This window comes from Bradysia coprophila, unplaced genomic scaffold (assembly GCF_014529535.1).
Source record: "Bradysia coprophila strain Holo2 unplaced genomic scaffold, BU_Bcop_v1 contig_235, whole genome shotgun sequence".
Classification (NCBI taxonomy): Eukaryota; Metazoa; Arthropoda; class Insecta; order Diptera; family Sciaridae; genus Bradysia; species Bradysia coprophila.
In genome coordinates this window covers 807274-827171 of record NW_023503496.1, presented here as the reverse complement: position 1 = coordinate 827171, position 19898 = coordinate 807274, and the positions used below count along the sequence as shown (strand labels likewise).

General features: G+C 37.3%; 3 protein-coding genes and 1 non-coding gene across 4 annotated transcripts; 2 read left to right on the top strand and 2 right to left on the bottom strand.

Annotated features, from left to right (window-relative positions):
* Nucleotides 1-583: 583 nt before the first annotated feature.
* Nucleotides 584-1822, bottom strand: LOC119077273 (probable G-protein coupled receptor tkr-1). Its single transcript, XM_037184421.1, has 2 exons — nucleotides 947-1822; nucleotides 584-861 (listed from the first exon to the last, which is right to left on the bottom strand). The coding sequence occupies exons 1-2, from the start codon at nucleotides 1753-1755 to the stop codon at nucleotides 702-704; spliced, it is 969 nt and encodes a 322-aa protein (XP_037040316.1). The 5' UTR covers nucleotides 1756-1822; the 3' UTR covers nucleotides 584-701.
* Nucleotides 1823-7749: 5927 nt separating this feature from the next.
* LOC119077274 (secreted chorismate mutase-like) lies at nucleotides 7750-10015 on the top strand. Its single transcript, XM_037184422.1, has 2 exons — nucleotides 7750-7916; nucleotides 9156-10015. The coding sequence occupies exons 1-2, from the start codon at nucleotides 7843-7845 to the stop codon at nucleotides 9706-9708; spliced, it is 627 nt and encodes a 208-aa protein (XP_037040317.1). The 5' UTR covers nucleotides 7750-7842; the 3' UTR covers nucleotides 9709-10015.
* Nucleotides 10016-13397: 3382 nt separating this feature from the next.
* LOC119077272 (adenylosuccinate synthetase-like) lies at nucleotides 13398-16228 on the bottom strand. The gene is made up of 7 exons (XM_037184419.1): nucleotides 16054-16228; nucleotides 15912-15991; nucleotides 15177-15279; nucleotides 14820-15105; nucleotides 14265-14339; nucleotides 14072-14202; nucleotides 13398-14013 (listed from the first exon to the last, which is right to left on the bottom strand). Exons 1-7 carry the CDS (start codon nucleotides 16139-16141, stop codon nucleotides 13442-13444), a joined length of 1335 nt encoding a protein of 444 aa, XP_037040314.1. The 5' UTR covers nucleotides 16142-16228; the 3' UTR covers nucleotides 13398-13441.
* A 3222-nt stretch (nucleotides 16229-19450) lies between these two features.
* Nucleotides 19451-19523, top strand: Trnat-agu. Its single transcript has one exon. It is a non-coding gene; the product is annotated as a tRNA-Thr (tRNA).
* The last annotated feature ends 375 nt before the right edge of the window (nucleotides 19524-19898 follow it).

Here is a 19898-nt window from a genome sequence, read left to right as displayed (position 1 = left end):
GTTGGTTAAAATTCATGACTATACAATAGATTAGATGTCATTTCCGTTTGAATTCGTGAGAAAAATACGAAAATTTCAAATCAATAGGGGAATTCCTTTAATTTTAATTATACGCAGCATATCGAGTATATCTTCATATATTCCGTATATCGTGCATAAGTCGGATGAGTTTGACAGCCGCCACATTTAGAAAAATGAATTTTTTTACGCGATGGATTTCGATCAAACGAAATGCCAGTGTGTAGCTTGTGATCTCAGGAGGCTGGCAAGTTAATTAGTTTTTCAATAGGACCAATATCGGCTGAGCGATAAGACATGATTGTCATCTCATTCGTTGATCGATGAAAATAAACATTTCATAATAGATTTACGATTTTACGCGAGCAATAGGCTTACGAGTCAAAATAGGTGGACAGACGCACTTGGGTCACGTACGCAATAGATATACGGGCTCGTTCTGGGCTCCAGTCGCAGCAAACGCTCCGACTGTTCTGATGGCTCGTTTTTTTTCAATTGAAATCTTGAATCTACCTTGTTATGTGACATCACTCATGTGCACCTTTCAACGAAGAATAATTATCGCCAAAGACTTTTTTTCAAATAATAATTTAATGTAAGCTTGCTTCGTAGGATTACCTAAAAATGTTCGAATTTTCGTATTTTGGGACCAGCATAAGTGTTGGGCAGTCATAAATTTTCTCTTAAGAAGAAGACGATCCTAAAACACGTATCTTCAAATCAGATATTGTGCGTCGAAATTTCGATCCTCTCAAACAGTAAATGAATGGGTTCCAAGCACACGAACTGACAGCGAACCAGTAGCACAATGAGTATGCAAGAGACGAATTGCATTTACTTCCTCTGCAGAAATGGTGCACAACAACAAAAAAAAAAACGTTAGAAAATGCATTTTGCTGCTGTACTTTAGTACCTCTCCGTCACTCACTTCAATTTGATTTGAAAGAACATCACGAGATGCCAAATGTGAACTGGAAGCCAACTGACTGCAAATGCGATCACAGTAAACATCAACATGATCGTCAAGTTCCGGTTCGATTTTTTCTTTCGAGCAATTTTGTCATCCGTTGCCTCACCTACGATTTTCTGACAGCGCAATTGGATCAACAACCATGTGTACATCACACTGGTGATTCCCAGCGGAATAACGAATTGCAACAGCATCAGTAAAACGGCACGAATGGTTCGCACGTATGGCTTGTTCAAGAATCCGATTTGAAACAGAACTTTGCATGAGATGAGTTCAGTGGGGGTGAAGAATTCACTGACACGCACATTAAATGTACAGATCGTTATGTACATTATTCCGACAATCCAACTGATTGCAATGTACCATTTGGGATGTGTTTTAGGGGCGAAAGGTGACTTCATCACATGTAGTCGCTCATAGGCAATGGCAGTCATTGTGTATGTCGATACGAAGTAGGACACGATTTGTATCAATTTTATCATTAAACACATAAATTCCATTGATAAACCACAACTCAACGCTTCTGTCGAACAGAAACCGAATTGAGCGAATATGATGAGTCCGGCTATAAGGTCGCTCAGTGCCATGTTCGCAATTAGTGTATAGGTGACTGATGAAAAGTGACGTGTTCGATTCCGTAAAATAACCGCCAGGACAAAGCCATTACCAAGAATTGCAACGATGCCAGTAATGATATACAAAAACAAGACAAATGAATCCTGTATGAATGCCGATCTTGTATCCGTAGCGATCGTGGTGTTGGACATTGTTTCCGTAGTGATTTGCGTACTGAATCTGACTGATTTTAAATTTGAATTCAGTAACGACTTTATCTACTGTGAGTTGAAAATATTCATAATTCCCTTGACTGAAAGTCAGGGTCTTACACCAGAAAATACCGAAAAATGTGAGTGACGAAAAGGTTCACTGTGATTGAAAATCATAGAGTTACACTCGAGAGTTGGCGAGATGGCGTTTTATCATCTACCCTTGTGGCCTGCACATGGACAGCCCTATTCTTGCAATATTTAGTAACCCTGACTCGTATGTGAAACTGTCATACATGACATGTCCTGTGAAATTTTATGTTTTGATATGAATCACATAACAAAAATGCTTTTAGTGAAGCGATTTCAGCGTTTCTTTTTAATATTTAAATAAAATAACGTAGAAGACAAGTGAGAAAATCAAAGAAGTGAAACAGAATCGAATGATTACATGTGAAATGCGAAAAAAATAAAGTTTGTTAGCCCCGTACGAAGTACAAAGGGGCTTATAGGATTACGATGCCGTGTGTAATTGATGGAATTCGAAGCAGACGGTAAGGGCAAAGTGTTTGCCTATGTTCATAGATGACGAATCCGCAATAAAAATTTTGTCTGTCCGTCTGTCCGCCACGTCGATATCTTGAGTAAATCAAATTCGATTTCAAAAAAAAAAATTCCCTGAAAGATAGTCAAAATAGTGAGGCTAAGTTCGAAGATGGGCATATTTGGGTCGGCCCTTCGTGAGTTAGGGCCGCCTAAGTGCTTTAAGGTCTTTTGGGGATATTTACGGCAAAAAAAACGTTGGAAATGTAAATGAAACGGCAAAAGATAGGTATTGTCGATACCGATCCAGGAAAAAAAAGTTTTTTAAAATCGGGTGAATGGCCCGTGAGTTAGGGCCTTAGAACTGAAAGGCTACTCGGCCCTAAGTGTATTTTGCATATAACTCGAGTAAATTTCATCCTTTTTTCGTGATTTTTGTTTCATTTGAAAGGTAATCGAAGCCCGAATATAATGTGGCGAAGAACGTTTTAAATTTGGGTCCTTGGACTGAGGCCGCTCCTCGGCCCTAAGTGTATTTTGCATATAAATCGAGTAAATCTCATCCAATTTTGCTAATTTTTGTCTTATATGAAAGGTAATTGAATACCGAATAGAATGTGGTGAGAAAAATGTTTGAAAATTAGGTCCTTGGACTGAGGCCGCTCCTCGGCCCTAAGTGTATTTTGCATATAACTCGAGTAAATTTGATTCGATTTTCCTAATTTTTGTTTCATTTGAAAAGTAATCGAACGAGGAATAGAATGTTGTTGAAAAAAAATTAAATTTGGGTCCTTGGACTAAGCCCGTTACTCGGCCCTAAGTGTATTTTGCATATATCTCGAGTAAATTTCGTCCGATTTTCCTAATTTTTGTTTCATTTGGAAGGTAATCGAAGGCCGAATATAATGATGTTGAAAAAAAATTAAATTTGGGTCGTTGGACTAAGGCCGTAACTAGGCTTACATTTGAAAGGAACGTCGTACGGGGCTTCGTAATTGCGCTAAGCGCAATTTGTAAGATGTACACATTTCATAATAATTTGACAGACGCACTAGGGTCACGTGCGCAATAGATGTACGGGTTCGTACGGGGCTCAGTCGCAGCAAACGCTCCGACTGTTCTGACGGCTCGTTTACAATGGAAAAGTGTAGAACGTTCATTTCATAAACAGTTCGATCAATTTTGATTTTTTTGTCCTCGCCGGTGAAAATAGACACAATAAAATTGAAAATATTAAAATGCACATCCAATGAATGATAGAAACATATTTTTATTGAAAATTTCCAAAAAATTTGATGCGAAATTCAATGACACTAACTTCACTAAAAACTATCAATTTTTCGACACAATTTAATCTAAATACATCCTCATTTTGCACAATTTTCTTTCACTTTTTATAATTTTCCTTTAAGCACTGAAATTTAACACAAAAACCACCGAATTAAAAAGTAAATCAAGCAATACACAAACACAACAAACAGAATCCTAAAAAATATGAAATTTTGTTAAACAAAATGGCTACTGACCGCACAGAATGCTTTTTCAAGGAGCATCGGCACCCAAAATGCTGGTTTTCTCTTAGAACTAGCATTTCCATAGAAAAGCGCCATCTCGCCAACTCTCGAGTGTAACTCTATGTTGAAAATGTATGAAATGCCATGAAAAACGTTAAATGTGGGTGACAGTTTTTCGTTCAAGGCACGATAACTTGAGTAATTATCAACCAATTTGAATGATTCTTTTTTTTAAATACGTGGAATTAAAATCCCGAGGCTAAGTTCGAAGATGGACTATGTGGGACTAAAGATCTGGGATCTTTGCTATCCGATAAAAACGGGATTTCACACTGTTGATCATAGCCTCAATTAAAAAAAGTTACTTTGATGAAATTTTCGACATGTGTCCAACCAACGAATGAATCCTTTCTGCTGCGCCATATGTCGAAAATTTTACTAATAATTTCCAGTTTGTCGGTCTACATTCGTCTTGGTAGGATATTATCCCAAGCTCGCAAGCGCCAAGACACTATGAGAAAAACGCTTCCCTTTGGCCATGTTGCCCGTTGAACGATACAGTGAATTCTGAACTATTTCCATACAATTCCATCGTATTTAAGGCCAGTTGTAAGACAACTCGACCAATTTCAATTTAATGGAATAGATCACTAAAATGACCGCTGGCGTGACGATCGACGGTTCGGTTTTGTGTGCAGACTAATGACAACCAACTTTGCTTCTAAGGGAATACCCCGTATTTAGTTCATTTGCATTCATTTCAAAGAATTGGACGCACTCACTTATTCATTACTATGTGAAATTGTGAAGTTGGTTTCGATTAGTTTGCACACTTTTCCTCACCATTACTCACGTTTCCGTCATCAGTTTCACCAAACGAAGAGATCTATACTTTGGTTTTTTCTATTTTGTGAGTAAATCACTGCTCAGTTTTTACTAGCAACTATTTTTGACATCGTTGGTCATTGTCGCAACGCAACACTTCAATTGGTTGGTCATTGGGCGCTGCTTATCAATTGGTTGTTCGGTGGCGCAACATCCAGGTTGGTGGTGTGACGAGTTCATGCATAAATCCAACATCCAAGTCGTTGGTCATTGTCGCAACACTTCAATTGGTTTGTCATTTGGCGTAACATATCAAATCGTATTGGATGCAACAATTTAATGTGATTTAACCTTTCCACCTTGAGTTTCAAGGTCAAAGTGGGAGTATCAAGGGGAGTATGTCAAAAACAGTCATAGTGTCTTGGCGCTTGCGAACTGGGGATAATATCCTACCAAGACGAATGTAGATCGACGAACTGGAAATTGTTAGTAAAATTTTCGACAGTTTGGTAGTGTGGGTAAATCATATAAGTTTGTTTTCGACGTGCATGAAACTAGTAGGAAGAATAAGTTCATCATTCGATGCCCAGCTTTTAACGCGTAAACATCTCTTGCTAGTGAACTACTAACATCTTGATAGTTGACTATCAAATTTGATAGTTGACTATCAAGTTGTTTGTTAGTCATTTATCTAGTAGGTAGTTTTTTACTAACTGTACAACCACATGAGCACAATTTGATTAAAAAGTGTAAGAATTTTAATGAAGAAGTTGAATTTTTTCAAGCAATTTAAGATGAGTTATCTCAACTAATTTCTGAAGATTTTTTTTTAAATACAGTGAACGACATCTCAAATGTCTCACTGTCATTTTTTCAGAGAATGTCATTGTGAATTTGCAATGACACAATAAAATTCTCAGAAAAATTTGACAGTGAGACATTTGAGATGTCGTTCACTGTAACTAAATGGAATTAAATGAATCAAAGAGAATTTTGTAAAAATTTTACCAGTTTGGGACAATTGATCTGAGGCACTTTCGCTTGTACCACCCACGACATTGCCTCAAATCAATCGTCCAAAACAGGCAAACAAATAACTATTAACGCGGCAGAGTAAACAAAACCAGGCAGGAGCGGCCGTGCTATTAATAACAAAATTTGTAGTGTTTTCTACCAAAATTAATGCAATAAATTACTCTATTTATCAGTTTTTAAGGAGAAAAAGGCAATTATTACACTGTTTTACCAGCGAAAAGACCACCAAAGCGAACCAGTTTGTAAAGCCATTTGTACTGTCAATCCTGACCACATCAAACAATGTAAATTAATCACAAAATATAAATGTTTTTCACATTGATCATCTAATTTCACTTCATTTTCATGATTTTGGAAAGAAACATACACAATAAATACATTGCGTTAGCAAAATAGCTAATAGAGCGATAAACGTCTGAATCAAAAAATACGAGTGACATTCCCTCATTTACATCCTGTCCATTTCAGGAAGTGATAAAATGATACTGTATAACTACATTATCTGTGACGAACTTTATTAATAAATTAAAATAGTCATTCCAGGTTTCATATTAATAAATATTGCTCTTGATATTTTTCTTGCAACAGAAAATTCAAGTGAAAAGCTTGAAAAGCTTTATGTTTCATTTCATTTATTTTAGAAGAAATTTAATCATTTTTGCATTTCCCTTTATAGATCATTTTCATGACCTTGTAAACGTCAGACACGATCCCAACTGTCAGTCATGTCGAAAAATATCGAATGAATTGAACGAACGATTTTCATGTAAAAACCAGTAAATTGAACGCAGTTACCGTCAATTGATTGAGGTTGAGGACTACCTGACGAAAAATTAAGTGGGGTTACGTTGACGAGTACCGGAAATGAAAATGATCTATCGTCTGACGTTTGCCTTTATCGTTTGACATTTGTCTTTATTGCACTGCATTTGAATTCTTTAATCTTACATCAAAATGGCCGACCATGTATCCATATTTCATAAATAAATTTTTAATTTTAGTAAATTTCATGCAAAGAAATGACGAAACTCATATTAATGGACCTTAGAATTATGGCAATGAATTAATTTTTAAATTTCAAACAGCGATTGCTGATATATTCAGAGATGAAAAAGTGCCTGATATTGGCGGCCTCACAGATGTTAAACTTAAAAGCGACATGGCGTCGACTAACTCATTAATGTAGCTTTTATCGTTGGCATTTGTCATTACCGTACGGATTTAGCGTTAGCGTTAGTGTGTGTCATTTAGCGTTAAAAAAATCTGACGCTCTCTATTGTCAGGATTTAAGTATAGTTTCCACTTAAAAAAAGCACTCCGTTTAGCCTCCGTCTACATGACAGTTGTAAAATAGAACAAAAGAACTGTCACGCAAACGGAGTGGAAATTGAATTTATTTCCATTTTTTACTCCGTTTACGTGACAGTTCCTTTGTAATATTTCACAACTGTCATGTAAACGGAGGCTAAACGGAGTGCTCTTTTTAAGTGAAAACTATACGTTAGGGTTAGTGTTATTGTTCGGCATTTATGGACGAAAAATCTGACGTTACCTACATAGCGGTGAATTGCCTATGTAAACACAACGTACCGAGTGGGTACACGTTAAAATGTCTATTCTCCCTCGCAGAGGTCCCGCAGACCGCCATTTTATTAGATACGCGGGAACACATCATTTCTGATGATTTTAGATGTAAAAAAAATTCAGACGACGAGAATCATCAGTGTAGGTGAATTTTTGTATGGAATCGGCCATTTTATCATCAACAGCGGTGTGTAACCCGCGTATCTGCGTGACCTCCACAAAGTATACAGCCCTGGATATCGTATCCCTAATTTTCCAGTTTCTGTTGTTGTAAGCCTTGACGTTTCCAAACATTATTATCATATGACGATTTATTTTACATTAGTTTACTCGCTACGCTCGATACTGTTTAGACACTCATCAAAACAACAAAACATTTCGCGCGTTCAGCGATGATATTACTGATAATTTGTTAGTCATATAAACAGTTGAATTAATCACATTTTTTGCGACGATTATATAAAATTCATTGTTAGCATTGCGTTGGAGATAATAAAAGGCAGTACATCGTCAACAATTAGAGCTTCCAGACCACCATTTGAGGTTGTCTTCGAAATATTTATTTTCTAGAAAGTATTTACGTGAAATGAAATATTATTTTGTTACTATTTCTGTTGCTTTTTTGGTAATTGGTGTTCGATCACATCAACATCATAATCAGTAAGTGCCATACTATTTGAAGAGATGCTTTCGTTACAAATGGGATGACTAGTGTACTGGTGGATAGAGAGGGGGGGCTATGACTCAAAATGACTCGATAATAAATTGAAAATTTGAGATAGACGTTGGTTAAAATTCATGACTATACAATAGATTAGATGTCATTTCCGTTTGAATTCGTGAGAAAAATCCGAAAATTTCAAATCAATAGGGGAATTCCCTTCGTTTTATTTATACTCCATATACGCTCGTATATCCAGTATATCGAGTATATCTTCATATATTCCGTATATCGAGTATAAGTCAGATGAGTTTGACAACCGCCACATTTAGAAAAATGAATTTTTTTACGCGGTGGATTTCGATCAAACGAAATGCCAGTGTGTAGCTTGTGATCTCAGGAGGCTGGCAAGTTAATTAGTTTTTCAATAGGACCAATATCGGCTGAGCAGTAAGACATTTCAAAGTCTTACCGCTCAGCCGATCATATACAAAAACAAACGTTTTCCATTTTTCATTTTATCGATCGGCGCGCACCTCTACTCACGCGTGTGCTTTAAGCACTTCGGTTGGAAAACTATTATTTTGACACAGGTAGTTGCTCTACCCTGGTCAAAATAGCAGTTTTCAAACCTTGGCGCTTAAACACACACTTGTGAGTTGCTCTTATCTTAAAACAGTTCCCCATGTAATGAATCATTTTCGCAGCATGCACTGTAAACTACTATTTCCGACTGTTAGGAAAGCGTTTAAAGCTTAATTCTGATCAATTTGATCAATGTTGATGTCTGCGATTGTGATTGTGTGATGGTATCAGTCAACTGCCTCTTGTGGAACGATAAAAAACTCAAAGTTAACAATGTCCGATGGTCCATTCATAGAAGAATTACAATTTTTCGCTTCGCAGAAGTTTCGGTACAAAAAAGTCCCCTTATCTGCGCAAACATCGATTACATATACGTTGCATTATGTGTTTAACATTTATAGCGATGACGCGATATGAAACATCATCGTTTCGTTCTTCGTTGAAAGATTTTGAGTATTACCTTGTAAAACAATATACTTATAGAAAAAGAAATAATTTAATTTAAGAAATTGTTTAACAAATATTCGACATGGTCTTGGTTAAAATTGACAAACATTTGAAAACTATCTAGGTTTTCGTTAATGTTTCCGTAAATTGCATAAAGTTGTTTTTCCTTAACACATTATGGCTAATGAGTGTATCGTTCGTTACAGTGTTTCTAGGAGATCTAGGATGCCAAAAGATTGTGTGAGACAGTCTTTCGATGACTCAGTTGTATCACAAAGTAGACTGGTCCTGCTAGCGGAGAAAGTTAATCAACGCCTAGCATATATGAAAGATGTAGCCGGTTACAAGGCGCAAAACCATCTGCAGATAGAGGATGTTGTACAAGAAAGTAAAGTGATAAATAGCTCGTTAACTGAAGCCAAAGACCTGGGGTTGGATCCAGAATCTGTCATATCATTTATTGTCGCACAAATTAATGCAGCCAAAGCAATTCAGTATCGCTACCGTGCCGATTGGCTGTCATATACAGAGGAAGACTGGCAACCACAACCGTTAGATATGGTGCGCGAGAAAATTGGTCAACTCAGTAGTGAGATTTTACGAGAGTTGGCTGCACAGGCTAATGATAGACCAGTGGAAGCTCATGAACGGAACGCTTTCGTTTTGCGGCTAGAACAGGATAATTTGAAGTGTGCTGATAAAATGCGATTGTTCGATGCCATACTAGTAGTGCGTTCATCTGTTTCAATTAAACGATAACTGTATGGCACTAACCATCGACCCCAACAATATATAGGGCGTTCCATTTCGGATATAGTTCACTTTTATGCCGTGGGACACATCATACAAAAAATGAGTTATGTGTTCACTTTCGGTATTTTTTATATGAAGATGCCGTGGGACAAACTTGAACCATCTCCGAAATGGAAGACTCTATTTGAATTATACCCTTGAACGTCATTTTAAGTTGCGATTTTAAACAATTTCAATAGATTCTTAAGCCACCATTAAGCAAAAAACTAGAGCTACGCTGGTCGGTTATGTTGAATAGTACTTTTAATTAGGATGAAATAAATGAAATGAATGGTCTTTTCATTACGGTATTTTCCAATGTAACTGAAGGAGTCGTGCTGGAACACAACGAAATAGTTTTTATTTTACGAATGATGAAAAATTCTACTTTCATCAGGAGTGACCATTCTGAAATGAGACAAAACCAAAAAAATACATAAAACGAGCCATCAGATCGTTTTCTGCGACTGAGCTGCGTACGAACCTGTATATCTATTGCGTTCGTGACATTAGTGCGTCTACCACTCTACTTTGACCGTAAGTCTATTGCGCCCGTTAAATATGCTGCTAATCCAGAAGAAATCCAAAAAAAAAACTTGACGGAAGTGAACGTAATCTTTGAGATCTAGGATCAGGAACGGGTGGAGCATTCAGGAATAATAAACTTATCTCTATTCACCTCAAAAATGCCACAAATCCAGCAGAAAACAAAAAAAAACTTGATGGAACATAGGCCGTGATTTCTAGGATTGGAAATGGATGGAGCATTCAGGATTGAAAGTAATTGTAGGTTCTACTTATTAATGGGTAACACTTCGTTCACATTTTAGACACAAAAAAATGAAAAAGAAGAACCACTTTATAGGTTATAGAATATGCAAAACTTGAGATAAAAAATGTACTTTTGCTACTCTTAGTTTCCAGACTCGTATCTATTGTCCCTCTGAAAAGCTTATGACTCGGCCGGCTAGATCTGAAAGTGCTAGTTGTCAGCTTTTCAAAGCGCTCTGTATCAATTAAATATTTTTCGATTCGGCCAGGAAAATTGGGGTCAAAGTTAGCGGTTTTTTTTGTGTTACTTTTTTGGGATCCTCGAATATCTAGAACATTTTTCCAGTCCCAGAAAAAAGTTCTTCCATAAAATGCCGGCAATGAATGAGGCTCTCAAGCAAAACAACCCCCATAAGAAAAGGTTGCTTTTTAACGGCGATATTCAAGTTTTTAGTTTTACACTAAACCGGTTATTTTACCGGTATTACCGGCTCGCGACAAAAAAAAATAGTTCCACAACTTTGACCCCTCTATCATATTCCATTGCCAAATTCTCCATAAGTTCCCCAGGGCGCGGAATGGTGTTTTTCGACATAAGAACCCAGACTAATTTATTAAATGAGTTTTATGGGGCGCGAAATTACACTATTAAAGTAGGAATCTCGCGCCACGCGAAATTCATACTTTATTAGTGTAATTTCGCGCCCATAAGGAATTTCTTGCTGGTAGGAATCTCGAAAAGTCTCAGTTCCTAACATTTTGTAAAAGGAAAATCCACTTTTTCTGAGTAAGTATACCGGTATCCTTGATGCAAAATATGTGTATCTCAATTGGGATACCGGTATCCTAACGTTTTGTAAAAGGAAAATCCACACTTTCTAGGGCGTTAGAATAAAATTCGCATCTCCAAAATTTATGTGCCTGATACTCAACTGAATCTACCGCCAATTTATCGCCAGGTACTCGTAAAAATTCTCTAAATCAAGTTAGCCATTGAAACATGTATTGGCGCGAAATTCCACTATAATATGTGTAATCTCGCGCGGCGCGAAATTACTCGTTACCGTTTTATGCTGACAAGAGACATTCAAAACATGTTTTGGTCCTTGTTTTCATGACGAAATTGTCGCAACTGTCAAATAAAGTTAGAAATTTCTCTATCGCGAATTACAATTGCTGCATTTGTCAATGAAAACAAGGATCAAAACACGTTTTCAATGTCTCGTTTGTTGACTTTCGAACACAGCAGAGTAAAAGTAAACCTGGCAGGAGCGGTTCATTATTGAAACGTCAAATTACACTGTATGAAAATGAACTCAAATAAACACTGACATCAATTGAATTAATTTTATTCGAAAAATAAATCAGGCTACTACGATAATTCAGGTCTCTAGTCAAACAAGCGCTCCTGCCTGGGTTACTTTTACTCTGCCGTGCTTTCGAATGACTAACAGTTAGAATTGCCATATTCCTACTCTGGTGGGAAATGCAAGGTTCTAAAAGAAGAAGCTAAGACACTTCTCAGTTGATCACGAAGGCGGTTTGGACATGTTTGGATAAATGCTGATCAATTCCAAGGTTCTGAAAGAACAGTTTAAGACACTTACGAAGGCGTGTGAAACGAATTTTGACGAATATACAAATTTGTTAAACACACTCATTAGAGATTGTGTGAAAACAGAGAGTTGCTAATATGACGTCTGGGTCGTTTCGACGGATAGAGGGAATATGTCGAATGACAGTTGGGTTTTTGAGAGAGAATTCAATACATTTTCGCACAACCAATTTCAGAATCATTCGACATATTACCTCTATCCGTCGAAACGACCCAGTCGTCATATTAGCATCTCTCTGTGTGAAAAGTAAACTTTAAAAAAAATATTTTTTTTCAAGTTGGCAATCTGACAATCGTAATGAGTGTGTTAAACAAAACAAGTCTACATTCATTTGACATGCGCGCATCGAACGCACTCAAAGTTGCATTTGTCCCATTTATCCGGATATATCAGAGAGTTGCTAATATGACGACTGGGTCGTTTCGACGGATAGAGGGAATATGTCGCATCACAGTTGGGTTTTTGAGAGAGAATTCAATACATTTTCGCTCAACCAATTTCAGAATCATTCGACATATTCCCTCTATCCGTCGAAACGACCCAGTCGTCATATTAGCATCTCTCTGGGAAAAATGCAATGAAAGTATAAATCAGAGTTCGCTTTAAGCCCTTTCAGCCTTCAACCGGTAAGGACGCCCGGCTCCTGGTAAATACTTTGGGTTACCAGGTTCCGTGAGGAAGGCAATGGTGTTCGTTTGAGCCAGTCTGGAGACTAGAGTGAGCTCAAATTTGTGTTTTTGTGCCGTTTGATAGAAGAACAGTGTTGCCCATAAGGGCGTGTGGAGTAAAGATTTTTGTAGTGAGTTTACAAAATTTTATTTGCTACGATTTCGTAACAAAATGGCAGCGACGCCATCTTAGAACGACAATGATAAACGCGTAATCGACATTAGCGCGTGTGAAGATAGTTTCCAGAACTATCGAATTGAATAGAAGACATTGGCTGTACACGGATCAGGAGATTCACGCCACAGTTTATATGGGCAGAAACCCATTTGTAACAACAAGTATAGATTATCTTGGAGGACGTTTCAAATGTCATCCACGTTAAGAAATGCCATGAAAGAATGAACGAAACATTTAACAAAACTTAGGTGAGGCTACGTCTGAAGGTACCATAACCTGAAGACGATCTATAGACCAATACGTCTGTTCCAAGGTCGTTGAAAACATCAATAGTCATCCACAGAGAAGCCAACACAACCTCACTTTCAAAATTTGAACGAAAGAATTGGTTTAAGTCATAAATATAACCACAAATGAGTTTCTGATTATCATTTTTACTGTATCCGATTAGTAACAAATTATATTGTTCAAGCGACATATATGACTGCTTCTTGGCTTTCGCCAACGCTAATCCACCTGACTGGAACGTCTAAATATTGTTCAATGAATCGTACGTAGCTCTGCGCATTTTTTGGCAGCTCGTCGAACTTGCGCACATTTCTGGTTGACTGCTCCCAGCCGGGTAATGTAACATATTCGACTACCACTTTACTCAAATCAGTGTACAGACCGGGAAAATGTTTCAATTGTTGGCCATTCAATTTATAGGCAACACCGATTTTGATCTCCTTCATTGCGTCCAATATGTCGAGTTTCGTTAGGCAAATGGCTGTGTAACCGTTTATAGCTGAAGAATATTTTAATAACATCAAGTCCAACCAACCACATCGTCGTACTCGTCCCGTTGTCAAGCCAACTTCTCTGCCGCGTGTCTGCAATAGCTCATCCATGTCTTCGGTGGGAAACGGTCCGTTGCCGACCCGAGTTGTATAAGTTTTGACTACGCCAATTATTTCACCAATAGCTTGCGGTGGAAGACCAAGACCGGTTAGAACACCACCAATACTACAATTATTGCTAGTGACGTACGGATAAGTTCCTGTTATTCGGAATGAAGTTAAATTCATCGTTAGATTTAGAGAATCTCGTCAACCCACCGAAGTCAATGTCCAACATAGCCGCATTGGCTCCTTCGGCTAGTATTCCACGGCCATCCTTCAACGCCTTGTGCAAATAGGAAATTGTATCTTTCACCAACGGTCGCAACTTCTCAGCATACAATTTGTACCTACGTAGAGGAATCGCAATCCATGTCATTAAAGGTACAGCTGTTACGCGTCTTACACATACTTTTTAAGTTCTGCTTCAACATCAACAGTTAAATTGGGATATTGTCTCTGATACGATGATACCATCGACCGAAATCTACTCAAAAAGCACGGAGGAATTATTCATTAGTTTTGTTCTGGGTGTTGGATGAGCGTATAAAGACCAATAAATGAAAAAATCGGAGTGACTTTCATAGACGACAAACTGAGCACTCCGAGGAATTATTCATCAGTTTAATCGAAAGTCGAAATGAAATGGAGATTTTGCTAGACAGTGCCATGTCATGGCACAAAAATAATTAAATATTTTGCGCCATAACCTTACTGACAACAGACTGTTTCAGTTGAAAAAAAAAGACTAGATGAACCGGGTGGACAATGTCACAATTTTGCGTCTTTTGCATAAAAAAACATTTCAAACGTGAACGCGTTAATGGTTCACTTCTGCAATATTTTTGTAGGCAAGTGATGACATTGTCGAATCGAGTGATCTAGTCTTTTTCCCCAACTTAAACAGTCTATGGTCAAGCGCGCTCAGGACGTTAGACACGGCACTGGTGCCAGATCATAATCACACCGTTCAGTGAAGACGTCGTAATCGCCTACTAATTCGCTAACACGAATTCCATTCCGACTGGCTTTGCTGGTATATGTTGGTCCGATGCCTTTTTTCGTTGTGCCCAATGATTTGCCATGACCGGCCTTTTCAGCTTCTTGTAAACCGTCAACTAGTTGATGAAAATCGAAAACTAAATGAGCACGATCCGAAATAATCAAACGCTCTTCCCAGTTGTGCAAAGCTTTGCTCTCGAGTGCGGCTAATTCGTCGAATAAACCGGGCAAATGAATGACTACGCCATTTCCTAAATCGAAATCAAACGCCAGTTTGTCAAGGGATACAAGGTGAGACGTTCGAATTGGAATTTGATCTTACCAATGAGTGAGGTGGCATTTTCATGGAGGATTCCACTCGGCAACAAATGAAGGTGAAATTCATTGCCATTTGCAAAAATTCGATGATCGGAATTGTTTCCAGCCTGAAAATGTGCAATAGATTGATAATAACAGGTGGAAGGACTGACATAGATCTCTGCGGACGGCGAAATCAAAGTATGTGAATTCGCAAAGACACACGGAACCCTAATTTCGGGTGAATATAATTTTTCATACCCGACCCGTGCGGCGTAAAAACCTTATTTTGTGAATCGCCACCCGTTTTTGAACGGGATTTTCGTTTCTTACACTTTTCCACATGTGCTGTTGTCAAGGTTGTAACGTGCTATAGACAGGTTACGATTGCATAAAACACTGTCGACACTGCGATAATGCAAAATAGGGAAATGATGTTTGGAAACTAAAGCTCAAATGTAAAAGATTTTCGTAAATTTCTATTACATTTCTAGTACGTTTCGTCATGAAATCACTAATGTCTGAGGTGTCTGAGATCTATTTTTTTGTTAACTAACTTCACTGCAATGACGTTTCACGGCAATTTACCAGAGTGAAGTTATTTCAACTGAAAATAGATCGCAAAGAATGAAGTACTGAAAAAGAAATTGTGGCGCCTCTACAGGCCAACCGAAGTTTCCTATACTGATTGCAGTGAGACTAGACCGACATTTTCAATGAACCAAAATAATTTCAAAGTTGAAATACAGCAGATTTTCACCTGGCATCGACACACGATATTCCCATTATTTGTCAGCAAATGAACGAGTTTGCCTTTCCCTTCGTCGCCCCATTGTGCGCCTGAAATGAGTTGTCACTAGGGAAATATTCGATTCACATTTTGAAATTGTAATTCTATTTACCCAGAACAACAGTCACTTTTGATTCAGGTGTGCGTTTGATGCCATTCGTTGCCTTTTGTGACATTACTTCTGCTAAAGGATGTTCCATTTAAATACGAATATTCGTTAATTTGGTCCAAATGTTGAATCTTTAGATTAATTTAATATTTTTACGCGAGAATAGCTCTACGCTCTATGTCTGATTAAACAGTGAACATGATAATGAGTAGTTTATGGGTCATTTTTTTTCCACAAAAATTTGTAATCTAAAGCACTGGTGAACATCTCCTCGCTTGTATAACATTCAAAAATAAAAACAGTCAAAAACCCTTACAAAGAGAAATGTGACGCAAGTCCATGTGCTCGTGCTGTGCATACTTCCAAAACAAATTATATCATTTTACAGGACGCATTCCGCGCCTGAGCGCAAAAATTTCATCAAAAGAATTTGTAAAGAAAACTTACATAATTACGAAAGAAAATACGTCACAGACAGATGATTTGGTTATTATATCCTTGTCTTGGAAGTCCTACTAAGCAGAGATGGGCCGGTAATATTACCATGTAATATTACCCAAAGCTCCAGTAACATTGGTAATTTAAAGCCTCGGTAATATTACGTAATATTACGTAAGTTACGTATTATTACCCAAAATCAGTCAGCATATTGTAAATTTTAATCATTTTCAACAAAAATTACTCGTTTTTAGCAAATTCAAGTGTATTTTATCGTAGAATTTTGCTCTAATAAAACGGGAAATTGGCCTACAGCCCTTCATTTGTGAACTGCTTAACTGTCAACCTAGTTAAATAACTTGTTCAAAAACAGTTGAGTAGTATATACATTTGAATGTGCTTCAACCGAAATTGATATTTAGTAAAGCGTGGATTTCTCAGAGTTGTCACTGAATGACGCCGTCGGCAACTCGGTCTTCTGTCACTTCATAAGAAGAATATTTCCACGGGCTCTAGATCGAAAATTTAAATTTGTTAGCAACATAAACAATTGTCACTATCTATGGGTACATATTCAGTAATTCAGTGATAATGTAACATGAGTGCTACCAAGTCTTTGTTTCGACTCACCCCTTCTTCAACTAGCCGAATACGAGTTTGGTAATCCGAATAGTCGAAACAGACATTTGGAAACTGCTACGCAAGAAGTAAGATTTCACATTATCTATTGTCTCGTTCAGTAAAACTATACTTTACTGAGCAAAGCTCAAAGTGAAGCATGTAATAGTAGTTTGAATTCCATGCTGCGAAAGGCGAAAGGTGATAAAGGTGTTTTTGAGCAACAAGCTACGAATACTGTCTTTTTGACAAGTGTAGAATCGCTAAAACAAGTTGCTCAAAAACACAAGAGTGAGTTTCCGAGTATCACAAAGTTTTTTCAATCAAGTATGTAGCAGTATCGAATGTAGTCTGGTTTACCGTCTGACACATGCGAAAGTTGAGTTTCACATAAAATTCACGAAAAATGAACAGAAAATAGTCCACCGTTTAAAGGATCATTTTCGCAAAGGACATATTGCTGAATAATATTCAACTTTCGCATGAGTCTGATAGTAAAATGTCTAATTCTTACAATTTTGTATTGGTAAATTACGTAAAACATCGGTAATATTGGTAATATTGGTAATTTAAGATTTCGGTAATATTACCCAATGTTACGTAATATTACCGTAATATTACGTAATGTTACCGACAAGAAATAAATTACCGGTAATTTCCCATCTCTGCTACTAAGTAAACATAAAGTTTTAACTCAATGCACCCAAACAATGACTGTACCGAACGAATCGTTAGTAACTATATAATAGCTCAATTGATCCATCCTAATGCATACACTTGCTACATAAGCAAATCCTAACCGAGTAAAAAGAAAAAACTATTGAGGGCAAAGGTTAGGAGATAATATGACAGTAAGGTATTCGTTTGACAGATATAGTTTGAATATTAACGTTTGAAAAATTATATTTAAAGAGCTGTAAACGTACTTCCCCGTTTTGCACTCCGTTTACTTGACAGTTGGTTTATAACAATGTTAAAAAATCAACTGCAGAAAAGCTCCATTACATACCACTTTGAACAAACCTACCACTGAGCCCATAGCATTTCGTAACAAACTTACCAATGACTCTTTGGTGTTACGTTACTTTAGAGATCACGCCTAAAATTTAACATGCTAGCTCGCGGTAAAGTGCACTTTACATCACTGTTTGTGACTGAAAAAGTGCTTCGTAATTTGACAGTTCTTATGGAATTTTACGCACTCAGCTGTCAAGTTACGAATGTTTGGAGTTACGAAAATACGAAAATCTTCGTCCAGATGTACAGTCAAAGGCAGTCAATTTTCAGCATAAATTAGCTTCAGCTGTTTTTCAGCTGATCCATGCAAACAATCACAACCGTTTATACGTCTTTATACGGTTTTACCACTATCATGCGCGTGCGTGTAGCAGCTTCAACCGTATGAACAAGGAAAACCAGTTTTGATTGTATGTGTGTGGTTCAGCTGAAAAACAGCTGAAGCAAATTTATGCTGAAAATTGACTGCCTTTGACTGTAGTAAAATTTCAGCATGGATTTCAGTTGTTTTTCAGTTGATCCGCACATACAATCAAAAGTGTTTATACGCTTGCAGCTTCGATACGCACGCGTGGTACTGATAAAACCGTATAAAGACGTATACGTTTGATTGTTTGTGTGGATCAGCTGAAGTAATTTTACTGCCTCTAACTGTATCAAAGCACTTCAGTGATCGTAAACGACAGCTGCCAAATGGATTTTGTATGAAATGGTTTTTTACAGTGCTTTACAACTGTGAGACACTGTCACGTTTCATTACCCTATTTGGGGTATTTACTACTCATGCTTGAAGTGCGTTGTAAATATACATTGACTAATTAAGTAGAAAAGTACGTAACGTATAGTTCAAAAATTTCATTTTGACGATTGGTAATACCAACGTCCCCTTTGGGTCGGGCAAAATACAAATTTGGAACAACTTGCGTAATGTACTATCACCGAAAATCCATATCACATTGTTAATATTCAGTGTCAGTAACGATGCTTTGCTTCCAATATTCTACTGAAAGTTCACTGATAATAGTCTGTAGTGACGTTGATTCCTTTGAACCAATGCCAAGTCTGTTTCTATTTTATTTTTGTAATCAGTTACGTATTCAGCCAGTACTAGGTATGGTACATACAATATTGAAAACACTCATCGTACCAAATAACGCACTGATTACGACGTACACAAATTAATGATTTCAAATACGCACATTTAAAAGTGTGGTTCTGTGACGTTCTATCTTTCTCGATACGTGCTATAGCACCTGTTAACAAACATTTCTTAATAGAAAATGATTTAGAATCAGCACATTAGGAAAAACGATTGATATTTTTGTGGGGCGCCGTGGCTTAGTAGGCAAAGCGCCTGTCTAGTAAACAGGAGATCGTGAGTTCGATTCTCGCCGGGGCCTTTGGATTTTTTTTGTTTGTTTTGCAGTGGTCCAGATACTGTGACGATACGTCGAAGAATGTATTTAATTTAGAACAAGAGATTCTCACTGATTGTCGCTGTATTAATTTCTATATCAAATAGAACGTCGATTGAATAGATGTATGCAACAACACAATGAGTTACGCACACTCATGTAAAATCTGATACATATATAACATACCGACTTGACATCAGCGCTGTACAAAATCGTACTAAAATGCGGCCAAGTATTGAACAAATTTCTCAATTTATTATGCTTGATTTCCACTTACAAAAAAACCATTCCGTTTTTCCCTCCGTTTAGCTCAGAGCCTAATATTTGGGAATTAATTCTCTAAATTCCCAAAATTCCCAA

Bases quoted from the DNA above. Each gene is read 5' to 3' on its own strand.
- LOC119077273 (XM_037184421.1), bottom strand. From the start codon at position 1,755: ATGTCCAACACCACGATCGCTACGGATACAAGATCGGCATTCATACAG. The intron at 862-946 runs GTGAGTGACGGA...CCATTTCTGCAG, and splicing joins TTCTTTCAAATCAAATTGAA to AGGAAGTAAATGCAATTCGT.
- LOC119077272 (XM_037184419.1), bottom strand. From the start codon at position 16,141: ATGGAACATCCTTTAGCAGAAGTAATGTCACAAAAGGCAACGAATGGC. The intron at 15,106-15,176 runs GTAAGATCAAAT...ATTTCGATTTAG, and splicing joins AAATGCCACCTCACTCATTG to GAAATGGCGTAGTCATTCAT. The intron at 14,203-14,264 runs GTATGTGTAAGA...TCCTCTACGTAG, and splicing joins GTTGAAGCAGAACTTAAAAA to GTACAAATTGTATGCTGAGA.
- LOC119077274 (XM_037184422.1), top strand. From the start codon at position 7,843: ATGAAATATTATTTTGTTACTATTTCTGTTGCTTTTTTGGTAATTGGT. The intron at 7,917-9,155 runs GTAAGTGCCATA...CGTTCGTTACAG, and splicing joins TCACATCAACATCATAATCA to TGTTTCTAGGAGATCTAGGA.